Below are 19116 nucleotides of genomic sequence, written 5' to 3'. Positions count from 1 at the left end.
ATGAAGGCGGTCTTCATCACCTCTTGTAAAGCAGTATTAATGTCATGACACCTCCAACAACCACGTCTTTGTCTTCCTTGGCCATGGAGGTGGATTGCTTGTGAGGCCAAATCCTGAACATATCTGAGCCTCCGACTCCAGTGGCAGCAAGGAAAAAAAATGATAAACCCAAACCGAGGATACAGGAAGAAACATTTAGAAACCTAGTACTTTGTCAATGAACTAAAATTTGTCATCGAAAAGGAGAGTTTGAATGGAGGCACTCTGCGTGAGTGTGAAATGCTGCCCTGAGAAGCCGTGGGTTGCTAAATGAAAGTCTTAGTTTGGGCATAAGCAACTTTCCTATGAGCTGCTGGCCAGGAAAGTCCCAGGGGCTCCCCAAACAAGACAGGCTATTGCCATTGCCCCCCGTTGTTCACCAGGTCTAGACGGCAAGACCATACTTCAGTTGGTTTCTTTAGACTCCATTCTGTTTCCGTGAAAAGATGTCCTCCACTGGGGTTAGTCAAATTCTAGAAAAACCGACTTGACAATCCGGACAAAACTGTCAGTTAGAAAAGGCAGATCTTTACGGCCTCAACCTCAGAATTTCACTTTGAGTGGGCATGCAGGCAGTGGTGGGGGGCGCAGTTGATTATGTCATGATTGATCTCAAGAATGTGAGCTTGTCAACTGAATATTAATGAGGCATGAATTATTACCCCATCTAAGCCTTTCGTGTTGTGAGGTGGCACTTTATGGCACTGTTATAAATCAGGAAAGAAATGCATGCTGCTCCCAAGAGCCCCTGGAACGTTACTCGCATTTCCCAAATGTCTGAACATCTTTGAGGAGATCTTTTTATGTGAGGATTTTCAAGTTCTCCAGCAAACAAAGTAGACAGAACGTGTCTCAGCAAGCATAGCTTTATCGGGAGCTCTCAGTTCAGTTTGTTCTTGTGATTCCAGACTTTTATTTGACTGGGAGACACAATAGTAGTGAAGTTGCTATCAGAAAAAGGAAAGTCACGATTAGGGAACCACTCATCAATAAGGAAAAGAAAGGACGAGGAGAAAGTCTCTATTCCTTCACCAGGAGTTGGAATGCTTTCTGGCTTAAAGATGAAAAATCAAATAAAACCAACCAACCAGTCAAAGAAACAATTCCACAACAGCGTGAAATACCCGGGGCGGCAGAGAGCGGCTCTTCTATCGTCACTGGGGAAGTGGGTTTGAGCTTTACATTAAGAGACCAAAACAAGAGCAGGTAAGTTTATCATGACAGAGACACGGTGAAGTCAAAAGGCAGAGCAGAAAGTCAGCGGCATGAATGCCACCCCCAACGTTTGTCTTCCAGCAACAGTGCAAACCTGTAATAGTGAAATCCTGTTTAAAACTCTCATGTCTACAGAAAGTAGAATCCCCAATCTAGATTATCAAAGAAAGGGTTTAATGATATCTCAAGACTCATGACATCTTGACGGGGACCCTCTTACATGAACTAACACAAGCTAGTTTTTCACAAAGATACTAATAATACGTCATTTTCAAATACAAACTCCAGGCACCGCCTGTTGACCTTTGTACTATAGGGCTACCCCTTCCTGACTACTAACTGTTGCATTTCATACCATATATTCACATGTTTCCTTTCCTCCTCCTCTCCTATTAACTACTATGTCCTAGTAGCATTTTCTTTATTTGGACAGTTCATTTAGGGCACTACTAAGCCAGGCATAAAAGGATTAATTTATTAAATCAAGGGTATCAGACTGTACCTATATAAGTCAAATTCAACCTGTGGACATAGTGGGTTTGATCCATCTAATAGATCAAACAGTTTGGAACAATCACACCAACATTTGAATCACTGCGTTTCTCCTTATGAATCAATAGATTTTCAATGTTGGACCAGAATTACACATGCCTAGGATCTGCAGAGCAAGATATTTGGAAGCCCCATTGGTCTGTTGCTCAAGCTCAGCCAGTTTTCTTTCCTACCTGCTTTTTCCAGGCATGAATACATGATCCTCAGATTATATTGATCAGGGCGATAGTAGGGGAGCTGGTGTACATATGATTATGAGTTAAAGGTTCAACATGACCTAACAAATAGACTCAATGCATGAGTGAAAACCCTATGCCTTGTTTTAATTCCTGTAACATTCATTGGTGCACCACTTAGAGCAAAATATTCTTGTAAAGATAAACAAAATAGATTATTGATTACAAATCTAATGAAGGGAGAAATTAACATATCTGCAGAACTGTCTACTAATCCCAAGTACTGTATCCCTATTTTTGTCCTTCTGAGTTTATTCTTCCCCCAAACTATGACAGAAAAGTCACAGCTCATTTTTTAAAAGAAGATTTATTTTTGATTAAGTGATTTCGTGATGTAACATGGTTTTAAACAAAAATAGAGATCAGTATGAAAATAAAACAAATTGTACACATTAAAATATCTTTCCGTCAAAGCATTTCATAATCATAAAAAATACAACGCAAGAGTCAGGGGCTCAGGTGAGGGTAAGAATACAGACTTCCCAGAAAATGAACAACTGGTCCACGATTCAGTGGTAAGCTTTGTGTAATGCCAGTCATGACGTATTTCTAGGATGGCTACCAACACCCTATAGTATGTGTCTTAAAAAAATGTAACTGTAAGGTCAAATGAGGGCTGTGTAATCTTATTCTAATATCAAACACCTCCCATTAGTTTTCTCTATTAAAAGTTACACTGAAGAAATTCAAAGCTTAAATCAAATCAACAGACCCAGAAGTGTGACAATTAACTGTGATCTATGGTACAGTGGGCATGAAGGGCGGGGCTGGTGAAGAGACAGAGAGGCTTAAAAAATACACCACCTGTGCTCTACTGAAATCTTAGAAATAAAATGTCTTTACAGAGCCTTGATATTAAAAAGTAAGCATTATTATAAAATTAGATTAATACTTTCAGTAAGAAGCAAGAGAGATGCATGTCGGTTTTTTTTTCCATTCATTTATTTTGGAATGCCTGCACCCCTATTATAAAAACATGTAATCTTACGAACTTTCCAGTGTGCTAACAGCCCCCATATTTTACTTACGATATTACATAAAGAAAAACTATATCTTTTAGGGCATTGATGTCCTAACAAAACATTCTGTTCTGTGTTTCCTGGTTCACCCTTCCAAGGTGTATCTTAAACATTACCCATCCCTTTTAACAGAAGGTGATAATTACCAGAATTTACTGATGATTTCTTACCTACACCAGTAGTAGCTGATTCACTTTGAATCATAAACATTCCTATCAATATTCCTCAGGTTTGTCATATCTTAAAATGAAATTGGATTTGAAGATATCACTTGCCCAAGGCCACCAGACATAAAAATCATATACAGCTAGAGCTATCTGTCCTGTTGAGCTATTTGATCACGAAATCAGAATAAAAGTACCTTGATCATCAAAATTGAAGCAAATGTATCTGCTGTCTTAACTTCTTTGGTAGGAAGCCGTCATTAGGTCTCCTTTTGTAATTCGGTAACCTCACACTTAGGAGCTTGCTTTCCACACTAATAGGGAATGTTTAAATCAACATTAGAGAGATGATTGGAGAATGAGAATGTCTCAAAAGTTATGTTAATGTCAGCTGTAAAAACAAATGAACCATAATGAAATAAAAGCACTTTTATTTCAAAAATAGCGTTCGATAGTAGTAACAATAATTTCCAAGTTAAAAAAAAATTAATGCAAATTGTTGAGCTTCCTGATCAAGCTATGGTTAGCCTTAAAACTTTGGGACTGAATGACATTTTGCAAAACAGGAAATACAAGCCTACTGAAATCACACAATATGGGTATCTCCCACCAGGTAGATGGCCCATCAGTGTCTTCACGAAACTAAGACATTGTTTTCAACTCAAAAATGTCACACATTCTGACCCCTGTCAGCATGCTCTGAGTCTGATGGTGTTTGCAATGTTCCCCTGTCCTCTTGGCTTTCCTGTAATCTTAAAGGCGCGTTCACTCCTAACCCTGATGGCTCTGACGGAGTCAAACACACTCATTACACCCATAGCGTCAGTTCCTGGAAATGCAGCTGCTACTCCTGAATCTCGACAGCAGTTACTGTTAGATGGCCAGAGCGGTACAATTTTCAGGCATCTCTTTTTATTTTTTAACCACCCTTTGAACGGTAGTGGTTGGACCTTGAGTTACAGCCCAGAAACCTCTGATGTCTCTGGGGTTCCTTTGCTTCTGTGCTAGACAAATTATCTAAAAACAAAACTATGAAGCAAATAGTCTTCTGATTAGAATCTGCTACCAGGGGACATTCCCATTAATTTAAAGTCAAGCCACATGGGAATAGGGTGGTCGATTGAGGACGCCACTCAGCAACAGCTGACCCAAATCTCAAGTGTAACTGGGGACGTGGGAGGGGGACAGGCTGTATTTTTCAACTGCATGTTGCTTCTTATGTGGGGTTAGTGATGCCTTGTAATGAGAGAACGGCCTCATTTCCCGCCCCTGGAATTTCCTGAATGAAGTTAAATTGAATAAAACGCTAGACTCTTTATTATAAGTTATGTTCCTTATGAGAAGTAGTGCAAAAAGTAGAAAAAAGTCATTAGACTAAATATCGGGAAGACAGGAAGTAAAACGGAAGCTGCAGGTGATCCCTTCCTCCATGTCACTGGGAGCCAGCTGCCAGGCCTCTGAAGACTCAGGTTTATCAAAAATCAAAAATGAAAGCCAGGGCTCTGGTTGGAGCCTTTTCCATATTCTTGCTTCTACATAATCCCCAAGGAAGCCCACCAAAGACAATCAGACTGGTCTTCAGTTGCTCCCACAGGCAGGAGATGTAAACACTGCGTCCGTGAAGAGCCTTCTCCACGGATATACTCCTTTCTCCGTGGCCTCCGCAGGAGCGCCACAACTGAAGCGTGTTTGAGAAAGTGAGAGTTCGGGAAAGCAAAGCATCTGAAAATCGAGTAGATCAGTACAAACATTAGCCTTCGTAGTTCCCGAGATGAAACAGGATCGCGGTACCAAAGTAGGAGAACTCATCTCCCCAGGTACGCGAGAAATGAGCCTGATCCCAGCGGGAGCTTGATCCTTCTCCCTAAGCGAGCACTGAGGACCAAAGGAAGATGAGGATGCTCTGGCAAGCACGGGTAAAAGCTTCTGCGCTGGGCAATATACCCTCCAGCGCCTTGGGGCGTTTCCATCATGGTCGCTGTGAGAGACCTCAGTCCTTACGACTAGAGTTTAATGGACTGAGAATGTCTGGAGAGGCTTCACTCTAGTTTTGCAAAATGTATTCCCGCTCCAGTTCAATTGCATCTTTTATATTTATTTATTACAGAGTGACCATTAAAGTATAAATACAACATGTACTAGAAAACTGACTTCCATTCATTTTGTGCTCCAGAGAGATGTTCTGATCCCAGGTGTGGTTTTGGCTCAGGAATTGAGATATTTTACACCAAAAATGGAACGTGTGTTGTGGTGCAGGGATGGGAGGAAATATCCAGACTTCATTTTGATATTTTTTTTTCTATTCTTTTCTATCTAGGATGATATTTCTTTGATAATTTAAAGACCCTTGACTTGCTCCTTCACAACTCAGGCCCCATCTATAAACTTGAAACCCTCCTCGTCATGAATGCATTTTGGGTCTCAAGATTTACGAGCACTGATATTCTGACACCTTTGTAGTTACCAAGAGAAACAGCACATCTATGATGATGACTTTGACCTACACGGTTTCACAAACATGAAGCTATAACCAAGACTCTGGGCGGGGTGTGTGTGTGTGTGTGTGTGTGTGTGTGTGTGTGTGTGTGTGTATAGGTTATTCTCTTTTCACTCATGAATTGTAGAACTTGGTCTTTTATTTAAAAATGTTTTGGAAACTCAATGTCCTCTCTAGTAGACAATGAGCATTTTTCTGGAGGCCAGATTCAGAATCTTGGGGCTCCATCATCAAATGAGTGACTGGCATGGAGGGAACCCCAACGATGTGCCCGTGCTTTGAACGATGATGGGGTACCAAAACTGTCTTTTATACTGTTAGCAGCCTCATTTAGAAATCTCTTCAAACCAAACCAAAGAGCCAAGTTACTGGGGTCCACATTCTAGAAGAACATATTGAAGGATATTTCTAATTGTGGCGTACAATAACATCTAATTTATTCAGTGGCTATGTTGTCTAACTTTTACAAGCTGTAAAAGTTAGTTTTGTGCTTTTGGTTTTACCCACGAAGAACAGCAGACAACTTATCCTGGCTTTCTGATATGCTAGCTTCGATTCTGATAACTTTTCCAACTCTCAGAACAGGGCCAACTAGAGTAAATCGTACTACTTTAAGAATGTCTGAACACATCTAAAATGGTTTAGAAGTGGGATGCCTCACCATCAACAAGATAGCATCAGTTAGAAATAAAGGGGTGCATTTTATTTCAAATATCTTCCGCCAACAATAGGGCATACAGTGGGTGGCAAATCGTCTCAAACCAAATGAACACTAACACGGCCTAGACATGCACTTCTGAAGGAAAGGCAGCTTTCCCTTGAGGAGACCCTGTGGCAGCTGTCAGGGAATGCTCTGACACAACAAAGTGTGATTCTAGGAGCGTGTTGGTGTGCTCTGCTTTCTTTATGATGAATAAAGCACAAACAAAAGAAGTTTGCAAAAATTAAATATATACTTGTATTCATGGCAAATAAGTACAAACTAATAATTCCAGTCAAAAAGGTTTAGTTTTTTTTTTTTCTGGCCCAATTATGGTATACAAATAAATAGTCTTCATATCTTTTCCAGGTTCCTATAAGCTTTTCTCCTGGAATGTTTTCCACATCCAGTGCTTATCTTTTAACACTGTAACACAGCCTGAGTGTCATTCCTCCTGAGGATCCAACGGGACACACAGCTTCACTAGCAGGAGAGTAACTGCTCTTACTACACACCTCTGGGTACCTGTGCATGGAAGCCCGTGACATGCAAAGTCACCCACATCCCAACACAGAAGTCCACGCCAGTTATAAATAAGACGCTTGGAGCAATGTGTAGGGAATGCCTGGGACGCCCCCTCCCCACAGACTGGCAGATTAAATGCTAATCCAATGGTTTTCCCGCCCTCATTGAATTCCACCTCACCTCATCGAATTGTGCGTCTGCTTAATGCTGTCATAAATCAAGGAACAAACAATGGCATGGACAGTCCCGAAAGCAATTAAAATGAAGGATATCCTTTTATTAAATCAAGAAGGCTTGTCAGTGATGTCATGCAGTTTCTGAGAGACCATAGAAAAGACGTTTTCTTGATATTAATAAGAAAGGTATGCATCAGTGAAAATGCAGGCTTAGAAATATAGTGCTGAGAGTTTCAATTCGTGGTATCTTCACTGATGAGGGAAAGTGGAATTCTTCCTACGAGGAGACTGGACCTCTCTGACACTGCCGACGGCTCCCTAACCAAGCTTGCCGTTCGATGATGCTGTACAAATAAAAAGCAGTGGGGGGGGGGGGGGAGGAATACGAAATTTCTGTAATAAATGCCATCCTGTAAAGTAGTCGATGGATGGGAGAATCTAATGCATTTTTAAATAAATGCATATCATACTATCACATAGTGTGAGTCTTAAAAAATTATTACTTAGATGCACAGTCCTTGCAGTGGCTGCCATGGCACCGAAAAGGAAATCTGATTTAGAAGCAACGTCTGTTGTACTCAGCAAGAGATGGAGCTGCTGTTAGCCATACTGTAATGTTCCTTCGACTTTGGTAAGTTCAGTGCAAAATATTTGGGGGGATTTTTTTTTGTAACCTTTATAAAAATAAAAGGCCCTTTAGTTCCCTTGAGCGGGCTTACAAGGAGACAAGACTAGCCAGATGCCCGAGTAAGCATGGAACGTGAAAATGAAGAGGGGGTTATGACAATATGGTAGCTAGGTCCTTATATACATCTTAGAGAACAGAAATAGAACGAACCTAGAAAAAAAAATAAACAGAACTCACTGTGTACGTTTTCCTGATATGCTGTGATTAATTGCTAGTTATTTGACAACTGTTTTCATGCATTATAAAGCATCAGATCTGTCATTAGTTCACTGAGCAAATTTGTCTTCAGCCGTAAGGACACACATACCACTTGCATATACACGGTTACAGGACCACCTTGCGGCCAATCTTTACAGTTACCTCATACTGACTTCGTTTCACTCGTGTTCCGTGAATGTCGAAACCTACAGTGGACACCATGCAGGCACGCGTAAGCAAGAAATGAATATTTCGGTTATAACTTAGGGCTTAAACAAATGTACTTTCAGGAAATATATATATTTTTTATCATAATCTTTCACTTGCACTAATTTGGAGATTGGGCCAAGTGCTGCCAGTTTGGCTTGAAGTATGCCCGACGGGAGCGCTCCAAGATTCGCCCGAGTCGCTGAAAGTCCCCCATGGAGTGGATCAAGCGCAGGTTCCCCTTTATCTTGAAACATAACGCATGGGAAAAGGTTTGGCAGTCAAGAACTGTTGATTGAAAGACTGTTGGGTTGTTCCACGGGCACCGAGCTCACCCCAAGGCTTCCAAGGGCACTCACAGCCAGCCCCCAACACACGAGCCTGTGTTCCTCAAGAGCAACAAGTAGTTTGTTCTCCTGGAACCGTGGGCTGGAGACTAGCGCTGCTCTGCCACTCTTCCGGAGGCGGGCTTCTGACGCTGCCTGTCCGCCAGGAGCAGAGCATCCTCCTCCCAGCTCACTCAAGTCCAAAGGTGCTGGTCTCTTCAACTGCTGTCAAGAGTTTCTCATACAGCATGGAAAAGGAAGGGTACGGAGGGAGATCCAGGCGGTTAAAACAAGTGTGGGCTCTGCAAACAGAAGAAGCATGATGAGAAAAACGAAAGCGCCTCTTCAGGCGCTCGTGTACGCATGCGTGTACGGTGCTGTGCGTGCACGCCCGCGTGCGCGCATCCACAAGAATGCCTTTCCCTTTCTTACTCGAATTTATCTGTTACCATTTTCACAGTTATCTTGGGAAAAGTGAAGATGTTTTAACTTAAAAAAAAATTCAGAGTTGCATTTTCTTAGAGGAGTTGGACACATTGAATTTTTTTTTTACACGTCACCCTTTAGAAGATATATTCCGTGCATAGTATTGCTTGCTGAGCTGTATGAGAATGGAAAAGCCAAGTTTAGTCCTTTTTCTTCCTCTCTGTTCAAAGTTTAGGGATGAACTTTGATTCCCTTCCAACATTGCCAGTTGCCCGGGTGCACCTCCGAGAGTCTGTGGCCCGGCAGTTTTTCATTTCCTTGGGCAGGGAAGAGCAGCAAACTGTCTCTGAAGCCCAGACTGTGGCTCAGAGTTTGGAGGAAAGTCCCTGGCTAGACTTGTCTTTGGAACTCAGTAAACACTGGGACTGCTTTGAACTGTGTACTCTAATCTGCCTTCCCACCCGTCACAACTCAAGAAAAAGGGCCATTAAATCACAGTTGTGTGCAGAGCTCTTTTTAGAAATACCTGCTCTTTTGCCAAGAAGTGGGGGAGGTGTTTTCCTGTTATTTTCACCTGATTCACAATAAAAAAAAATCGTCTCCAAATAGTACATCTTATCGGGGAGCAGATCTGCACTTTTGACACGGGATAGGAAATGCCCCATCCTGAACGCACGAGAATTTGTTGGGGCTAAGTAGCTTAGGCTTAAGAGAGAGAGAAAAACAAAACAACAAAAACAAACAAAAAAGGTAACATGAAGTTTGAGGAGCCATAATATTTGTACAAAAGCAATGTGCAAATTTTATCGTTACAAATCATTTATGTCTTATGATATAAAAAGTACTATTCCTGTATGCAATACTAAACAGGGGGAGATTAACCTTGGCCTTGGGAAGATTTCGAGTTGAGTACCCCTTTTACCATTCATACCAGCTGTGTGATTTGGAGTGTAGTATTAGAATTCTGAGACACAAATTTCTTACCTGTTAAAGGGGGGTCAATACAATAAGGCAATTGATATCAGAAGGGGGTGAGGTTCACCGAAATAAGAGAAACACACTTCGGAGAATGGCTGGCACATGGTGTTGGACCACATAATAGGAGCTGCATTGTTAGATACATTTCCTCGTCACCAGAGGACTTTATCCTGATGGTCTTCAATAGATCGCCCAGCTATAACAATGACCCGTGGAAAATACGGCATAATAAAGAGCTAAGAAAGCATGTGTGCGTTCACATGACTTATAGAAACCAGAATGTGAAGGGCTCTGTGAAAACAACCCTGAAATTAAGGCTCAGGTTTTCCACTCCTGATACCTCAAATACTTGGACATATTGGTGGAAATCACCTCATCAATCTTTGTGGGCAAACTAAAAACAAACAAACAAACAAACAAAAATGAAAACAAAAAACCCTACCAAGCATCCTAGAATTGTATTTATCATAATTCTTTTGCTATCTCCTTATAATGGAGCCCAGACCTAGATCCCAAGGCAAAGTTTTTACTAATGTGGTAAAACAGAGTCCCAGGGATGGCTTAAAATCTATCTGGTGTAAAACTCTGAAATTAAAAAATATATATATATATATATATATATATATACACACACACACACACACACACACACACACACACCGGGCTGGGTGGTGTGGTACACACCTTTAATTCCAGCACCTGGGAGGCAGAGGCAGAGACAGAGGCAGGCGGATCTCTGTGAGTTCGAGGCCAGCCTGGTCTACAGAGCGAGTCCCAGGACGGCCAGTACTGTTGCACAGAGAAACCTGTCTCAAAAAAACCAATAAGAAAATAAAAATAAAAATTTATATATACCTGGTTTCATTTTTGTTCCAGGGGAGGTGAGGGATAAATACAGAAATGAAATATTGTTTGAACAGAATAACATGTCAGACTTTGTGTGACAGCCAGGGAGTATTTATTACCTCATGTGAATGACATATGGTAGGCACTTCACTGTTCTCAGTTTCGTGTCTTTAACGGGTGTACATAGTCTTAGGATTCACTGCTTTGTGATCGTCACCTTTTCCTTTCCCTACATTTCCTTTTTAATGCTTTCGTGGTGAATTTTTTACCACTGTGGATTTTTTTTTTTTTTTTTTTTTTTTGGTTTTTTTCGAGACAGGTTTTTTTCTCTGTAGCTTTGGAGCCTGTCCTGGAACTAGCTCTTGTAGACCAGGCTGGCTGGCCTCTGACTCACAGAGATCCGCCTGCCTCTGCCTCCTGAGTGCTGGGATTAAAGGCCGTGAGTGCTGGGATTAAAGGCCGTGCGCCACTACCGCCCGGCCACTGTGAATGTTTTTAAGGGCTCAGTTTGGTGGCGTCAAAGGCACTCACAAGCGTGATGGCTACCATTGACTGTCCACCTGAAAGGGAGGCAAATGACCCAGTAGACTTGGGTGCCTTAGTCAGAGGTTATCAAGGTCAGATGAGACTCTGGGTGCGCCTAGGAGGGGTTGTGTAGATTGGATTAATTAAGGTGGAAAGGCCCACCTCGCTGGGAAGGCACCCGGCTAAGGTCCTGAGTCTTGGACTGAGGAAAAGGGGGGGGGGAGTGGAGAAGGGAGAAAGTGAACTGAGCACTGGGGTTCCTTGCTCTGCCCCATGACTGTGGGTGCAGTACGATCAGTCACCTCAAGTTCCTGCCACCAGGACGGATGTGCCCCGTGAAATGTGAGCTAAGACCAGCTTCCCCTCTCTTACATGGCTTTTGTCAGGGCATTTTAGAACAGCGGCAGGCACGGAGATGGAGACAAATACAAATGGACCAGCGCCCGGCCCCATCCGCTAGCTCCAGAAAACTGACACACCGCTTCTGAACTGGCTCCATCAAACAGTAAATGGAGCCCATTTGTTTGTCCTCCTTCTGTGCCCCCGGAAAGCACGGTTCTGTTTTCTGTCTGTGGTTTTTACAACTCTGTGAGATTTAAGTAGAATCTTAAGATATATGTTCACTGTATCTGGTTTATTTCATTTTGCGTAATGTTTTTAAGGTGGATTTTGTGACCATGGCCCAGGATCCCCTTCATTCAGGCCACTGTGCATATACCATGACCTGTGGATCGTTTCATTCATTGATGGGCATAAGTTTGTTTCCCACCTCTGGCTATTATAAACACTGCAGCTGTGAACACACATACACACACACAGAGTGAGCGAGAGAGAGAGAGAGAGAGAGAGAGAGAGAGAGAGAGAGAGAGAGAGAGAGAGAGGAGGGAGGGAGAGAGAGAGAGAGATGCGCTTGCACGCATGCAACACCTGTTTAAATCTCTGCTTTCAGTCTTTTGGGGAGAGATCCAGAAGTGGGGTTGTGAGAACATGATGTATTTAATATGATTTAATATGTTAAGGACCTGCCGGTGTTCCTTGCTGGTTCCACATTTTCCATGCATGCCAGCAGTGTACAGTAGCTCTTATCACTTGATATCTTCACCAACATTCATAACATTCATTCTCTACATCTTATTTATTGTCTTGGGGTGAGTGTGTGTGTGTGTGTGTGTATGTGTGTGTGTGTGTTTCAAGACAGGGTTTCTCCGTGTAGCTCTGGCTGTCCCGGAACTTGCTCTGTAGACCAAGTTGGCCTCAAACTCATAGAGATCCACCTGCCTCTGCCTCTGGGTGCTGGGATTAAAGGCGTGCGCCACCACCGCCCAGTTTAGCTAGGGTTTCTATTGCTAAACCGAAACAGCGCGACCAAAGCAACTTGGGGAGGGAAGGGTTTATTTGGCTTATGCTTCTACATCACTGTTTATTATCAAAGGAAGCCGGACAGGAACTCAAGCAGGGCAGGGACCTGGAGGCAGGAGCTGATGCAGAGGCCATGGAGGGGTGCTGCTTACACTGGCTATGCTCATCATGGCTTGTTCAACCTGCTTTCTTATAGAACACGGAACTACCAGGCCAGGGACGACACGAATTAAAATGGATGGGGCTCTTCCTATCACTAATCAATCACTAATTAAGAAAATGCTCTAAAGGTTTGTCTACTGCCTCATCTTACAGAGACATTTTCTTTATTGAGGTTTCATCCTCTTATCGTTTACATTAGCTTATGTCAAGTGGACATAAAACTACCCGGCACATTGATATTTTTTTAATCTTTAGTCTAGCCATCCTAATGGGTACGAAATCATTCATTTTTCTGAAGGGTTCTTATTGATTCATCTAAATGTTATATAATAAAAAAAATGGACTCTCCTGTTGGATTTGAAGAAGCAAGCTGCCACGAAGCCTGAAGTCTAAAGGAGCTTGGAAACACACTCTTCCCTGGCTGAGTCTTCCTATGAGAAAAAACCCCAGGAGACACCCAATTCCAATCTTGTGAGGCTATGTAGACTTCACTAAACCCTGCCTGAACCCGTGCACCAAGACACAGAAAGAGTTGCAGGAACATTTTCAATCACTAAGTTTGCGTGGTTTGTTTGGCAGCAACCAGAAATTAGTACCAAGTGTCAAGGTCCTCGAGCACACAAGGAAAAGTATGGAATGCGGTGATGACATCATAGGACATAATCATGGGTCAAGGGTCAGTGCTAAAGCGAGGCAGAACAGGAATCGTGTATGGCTCTTTCAGTTCCTGTTACATCCTTGCCGTTGCCTCTTATCTAGGAATTTCCACAAGCCTGGGTCCTGTTTTCAGTTCTCAACATGAAAGGGAGGACTGAACCACTGTGCGTACATGCATGTGTGTGCGTGTGTGTGTGTGAGAGAGAGGGAGGGAGAGGGAGGGAGAGAGAGGGAGAGAGAGGGAGAGAGAGAGAGATTCTAGCATAGGGTAGATTGGAACATAATGTAGCTCAGGCTGGGCCTGAACTGAATGCAAACCTCCTACCTTAGCCTTCCAATTAAGTTACCACTTCATCCTGGAATAATATTCTCTTTGCTCCTCCTCAGTCACGAGACATAACCACCATTACGGCTGTACCATCTAAAGTCATCGTTGCTTCTCAAGTTACATCTGGTTGCATAACACGCAGTTACCGCAACCTAACTTTCCTTCTGAATAAACAGACTTTCATGGAGAAAGTCTCATGAAGCTAAAGACAGCCTATATTCTACACGGGGAAGCTATGTGCAAGGATTGAATGGTTTTCCTAAGGTCAAAGATAAGCAAGTGGCCCAACAAAAAAAAAAAAAAAAAACAGAAAAAAAAATAGCACCACAACCCCCCGGGACCTCCTCATGGAAGCCCAATATCCAGCTGCACACTTTACTGCTTTACTGCTCACCGGCTGCATTCTTCACCCCCGAATGTGGGCTGTGAGTCCTCGGCATGCTGCGTGCCTTTTGTACGATAGCCACAAACATTCGTGGAAAAGGATTACGGGGTCTGTGTGTGGGGAGCTTTAGGGAATTTTTAAGGACCCAGTCAGTGACAGGGCACAGTATCTCTGGGGACAGCAATCAAATCTGGGCCAATCCAGAAGATCCTTGGAGATACCAGGGGATTTTTCAGCCACTAAACTAGCAAGCTGAATCTCAGGTTCACGGGAGGGAGAACAGAGGTCCTCCAGGGGGCATTTTGGTGTGCCTCAGAAATACCCAAGGAGTTGTTTACATAAGAGAGTTTGGGGTTTGTCCCTGAGATTCTCAGTCGGATGGTCTTGGGGGGGGGGTTCCTGGTGATCTGTATTTTAAGATTTACTCCAAATGATTCTGCTGTAGGTGGTCTCTACCACTGGAGAGACATCAAGCCAATTAGAAGAGAGGCAGGCGGATCTCTGTGAGTTCGAGACCAGCCTGGTCTACAAGAGCTAGTTCCAGGACAGGCTCCAAAACCACAGAGAAACCTTGTCTCGAAAAACCAAAAAAAAAAAAAAAAAGAAAGAAATACAATCTCTATCTAAATTGAATCGCCACGCTGACATTCTGTGTGCTCGCAAATATTTCAAAACTGCACACAAACAAGCCAACATTGCTAATAAGGAAATTGAGGAAGAGTGTGGTTAAATAAGTTGCTCAATATTTACCATCAGCTTGTTGTATGAGCCAAGTACAAGAAAGAAAAAAAAAGGCAAACAAACAAAAAAAATCCTCTGAGGCTTTTCATACTCTACCCACCCCAAGTTCATTCCATGTGCAAAAAAAAAAAAAAAAAAAAAAAAAAAAACTAGTAGAAAATACCAAAAGGGCCTCTGAACTGTGTTGATATTGGCAGCAAAAGTGCACCCAGTTTTTCAGTCTCAGTAAGAGAATGTGTTTTCAAATCCTCCAAAGCCAGCTACCCTGAAGTCATGAGTTTACCTCACTTCAATCTTTTCAGCCAGAGCACTCAAAAGAAAGCAGAGCCCCCTCCCCAACCCCCAGATCTGTAGTCTGACTTAATGGTTGTCTCAGTGTTTTCTGGATTTTTTTCTGATATTAAACACAGGGTCCCAGGCTTGCCCTCCTTTGGGCTTCCTAAGGTGAGTGAGTTACCTAAACCCAGTGAGCATCAGTTATGCCTGCACAAGCCACTTGGCTGATTAATGCATCACTCACATGTCCTGTACCCAAGAGTCATCCTGTTTTTGTGCAAGCACTCAAAATGCTAGACAAAGAAAAAAAAAAAGAAAATCAAGATTTTTAAAATAGGAGAAAGTAAGCGAGAGAGAGGGGGAGAGAGGGAGGTGGGGGAAAGGGAAAGAGAGGAAAAGAAAATCATGAATCTTGTTTTAAGCAACAGGTGTCATACAAAAAGCAAATGCTGGCATCAAAGCAGCTCTCTCGCAGGAGTTAGAGTGTGCCATCACTGTCATCTGAAATGCACTGGTACCATCACTCTCATCTGAAATGCACTGATGTCTCACAGGTCATCAGGTCTCTTATCCCTCTTCCTACTTTTCTGTCAAGAAATTTCACCAATCAAAAACAAATATTAAAAAACAACAACAACAACAACACCCTGGAGAGTTCCGCAAGGATCTGTGAAGCATCATTTTGCAATGTCAAGACTTCTCTGGCAATGCGCGTGTTCTCAAACTGATTTATCAGGTCCAAATTGTGCCTATTTGCAAGGGTGTTGCAGGCACTGCTTTGAGAGAAGTGAGTGTGCTTAGGGGTCTATCAGCTGTTGTGGCTGGAAGAGATAATTCTCGGGGTTATTCATATGTCTGGGGATTCTGGTAGTGCCTCTCCACCCCCTTTCTGGCTTTTCAAGTTCCCAATTCAGGGACCCATGGGTGTTCAGGAAGACTCTAATCCTTTCATTTCTAGAATCTTTTCACTAATAGAAAAATACCCATATTATCCCCCCCCCAGCGTCCCCGTGAAGATCCCATGCCGCATACATGCAAAGCACCTCTAATGATCAAAACTTCAATCTTCAACTTGCGTGACACCTTCCTTGTTCCTTCACTTGCCAAACAAATGCCCACTCAACAGAGGCTGCATGTCAGGCACTGAGCGGCTCAGAAGAGGAAGAAAGGTCTGGGCTCTGTCCTCAAAGAATTCCCATGTTCAGAAATGGAAGCCGAAGGGTCAGGAGCTTGTGCTCTGTGCTGAGGAATCTGCCTGGAGCAAGCGGCTCTGAGACCCAATATGGCTTTGGGCTCTTAGTCCCAGATCTGGGCTGCATTTTCTCCCGAAGACTGACACACCTTTGTCTAATTAATCCGAAAGATTCCTGTGGGTTATATGTGGTTCAGCATACAGTGATAATACAATGAGTTATAAGTCTGTCCAGCCGTGTTGGACAAGGCTTTGCGGCGGATCCTGCCTATGCCAAGGCTGGAAGACTTTGTAGGCATGCAGGGCTTTTCTGGATCAACACGAAGGATGTTTCCCAACAGATGGGCTGGAAGCCTGGGAGAGAAAGCATGGTGTTGCCAGGAAACTAGAGAAGGGCGAGTGACCAACCACGGTCAAGGCTGGGCCAGGCCAGAAAGGGAGGATGGGCCAGAGGGATGCAGGTGTGTGCGTGCAAGAGCCTTTTTCATTTATTTCAGGGATGAGAGGGAGCACAGGTTGGGTGGCAGAGGTGCCATTAAACAAGGCAGAGAACAGAGGAGCTAGATAAGGACTGAAGATGAACCATGGCTGTAATCAGCATGAGAAACCCAAAATTACCAATCACCCAGCGTGACGGGATTCAGTAAAGGTACCCAGGGCCAGTTTTCTTAGCTTAGGTAGCAACATTAGCACAAATTAGGGTATAACGTGCCATAGCTTAATATTCTTAATTTTTAAAAAATGTTAATAATTTCTCTAGTATCCTCATTAATATCTGCTTGGGCCAGGAAGTTTAGAATAGAAATTCTTGCTGACGCTAGGTAATAATTATCTATTTAATCTGTTGAACACCCAATCAGGTGTTTAGTAAATATGAACTAATGGGGAGGAGAGCGATGGCATTTATTACTCCAACGATCTGTTTTTCATATTATTTGGTGGACAAAAATGCTAATTTGCATTAATTAATTTAGCATCGATTAATCAATTAATTAATTTAGCATTAGACTACCATTTCTCTTCCTGTGTTTTAAGGCCACACGGACAGAGATCAACTTATACATCACATAGGTACTTGCTCAGAGTAAGCAATGAAGAATGAGATCTGTGAGCTCAGTCTTATCCCAGCGTCTCTGAGGTCACCTTAGTGGGGATGCCTCATCTACGAGCACGGTGTGCAAACGCTGCTGCAGGGGGAATTCCTGTCCTGCAGACTACTAGCAGAAGAAATGCCTCGAACTATGCATTCCAAGCAAGTTCCGTCTTCGCCTGCACCTACTGGCTGCGGTGTTAGCCTTCACATTGCATGTATAGTCTCATTTCAATCCTACAGCTTTATAACGTGAGTGCCAGCAGCAGCCCTTGGCTTTTCAGATGGGTATAAAGTCAAGTTAAAAACCATCCCATGGCTGGGCGGTGGTGGCGCACGCCTTTAATTTCAGCACTCGGGAGGCAGAGGCAGGCAGATCTCTGTGAGTTGTGAGGTCTACAAGAGCTAGTTCCAGAACAGGCAACAAAGCTACAGAGAAACCCTGTCTCGAAAATCAGAAACAAAACAAAACAAAAAATCCCACAAACAACAAGCTGTGGGTGTCAGGCGCTCAGCTCAACGCTAACGTCAAGGCCACGTCAAATTCACACAAGGTCCTTGTCCTCATAGGGTTAAATTCCTGAAGGGGAAAGGAAATAAATACGCTAACCACTAAACTTGATCAGTGGGTTAGGGTAAGTCTGCTGACAGAAACACATTTTGCCAGAGCGACGTGCCGGGACCACCGAGTGAAGACGTCAGATGGGCCTTTCTGACGGGGTCACAGCCCAGCCCAATTCTCAGGGATGAGAAAGCGACAACAGAAAGGAGCGCTGGCCAGCAGGCCCCACACACAGCCTTGAAGACTAGCCAGGAGGCCTAGGCATGGATGGGCTGAGGCTGGAGCTGGAGGCCTGATTAGGTCTCCCGCCCTCCAGTACTTCGGAAGGAGTCTGAATTTTCTTTAGGCAACTGAAGGAGGTAAACCGGGGAAAGAGATGGCCTTAAGAAGCAGGATGAACAAATGTCAGGGTAGAAGGGACCGGAGGAGTCTGGCTGGCTCCCTGCTGCAGCGATCCAGGTGAGAGGTGAGCGTGTCATGGAGTAAGCGGTTGATAAGAGATGAGCCAAGTTTGTGCTCTTGGAGCCGAAGGAAAGAAATGACTTAATCTTTAACAGCTGCGTTGTCTACTGCCCACCAATACACTTAAAGAATGCTTTACAAGACAGCCCCAAGGCCTGCTGGTCAGATTCGCCTGAATTACGTCATCCCCTACCGCAGGTAGCAAGGGAAGCGCTGCATCAGAAATGAGCAGGTTCTTTCAGTGTTTTAGCTTTCACCGAACCCTCTGGACTCTGGTTTCCTGGATCACAGGTAGGCGCCACCGGCCTGGCTTCCCGGTCTACCTCCCAGAGACCGAGCCAAAAGATCTTTCATACGTACATATGTTGAGAAGTTGACTAAATGGCAGAATCGTTCGTTATCGCTGCTTTACAGAACTGAGTAGGAGGGCGGTGTGGATAAGCATCGAAAAGGGACATTGGATTATCGTTGCAACTATGGGAACCTCACAGTCACCCCAGACTCCAGCAGCTGGACATTTCAAAAGAAGTGGCCCCAAAGGGTATTTCCAGGGCGCATCCTTGTCTGGTTAATTTTTTTAATTGA

At 43.4% G+C, this 19116-nt stretch overlaps 1 protein-coding gene across 4 annotated transcripts in view; it reads right to left on the bottom strand.

Moving 5' to 3' along the window:
• Nucleotides 1-2330: 2330 nt before the first annotated feature.
• Hecw2 (HECT, C2 and WW domain containing E3 ubiquitin protein ligase 2) overlaps nucleotides 2331-19116 on the bottom strand; it is a 294060-nt gene continuing 277274 nt past the window's right edge. For all 4 annotated transcript variants that reach the window (XM_057758416.1, XM_057758415.1, XM_057758417.1 and 1 more), the window contains one exon: nucleotides 2331-8844. In XM_057758416.1, the coding sequence (XP_057614399.1) occupies nucleotides 8733-8844 (112 nt within the window). In that variant the 3' untranslated portion in view covers nucleotides 2331-8732. The remainder of the gene's footprint in view (nucleotides 8845-19116) is intronic.

Source organism: Chionomys nivalis, chromosome 26 (genome assembly GCF_950005125.1).
Source record: "Chionomys nivalis chromosome 26, mChiNiv1.1, whole genome shotgun sequence".
NCBI lineage: Eukaryota > Metazoa > Chordata > Mammalia > Rodentia > Cricetidae > Chionomys > Chionomys nivalis.
This window is presented reverse-complemented; position numbering and strand designations above follow the sequence as displayed.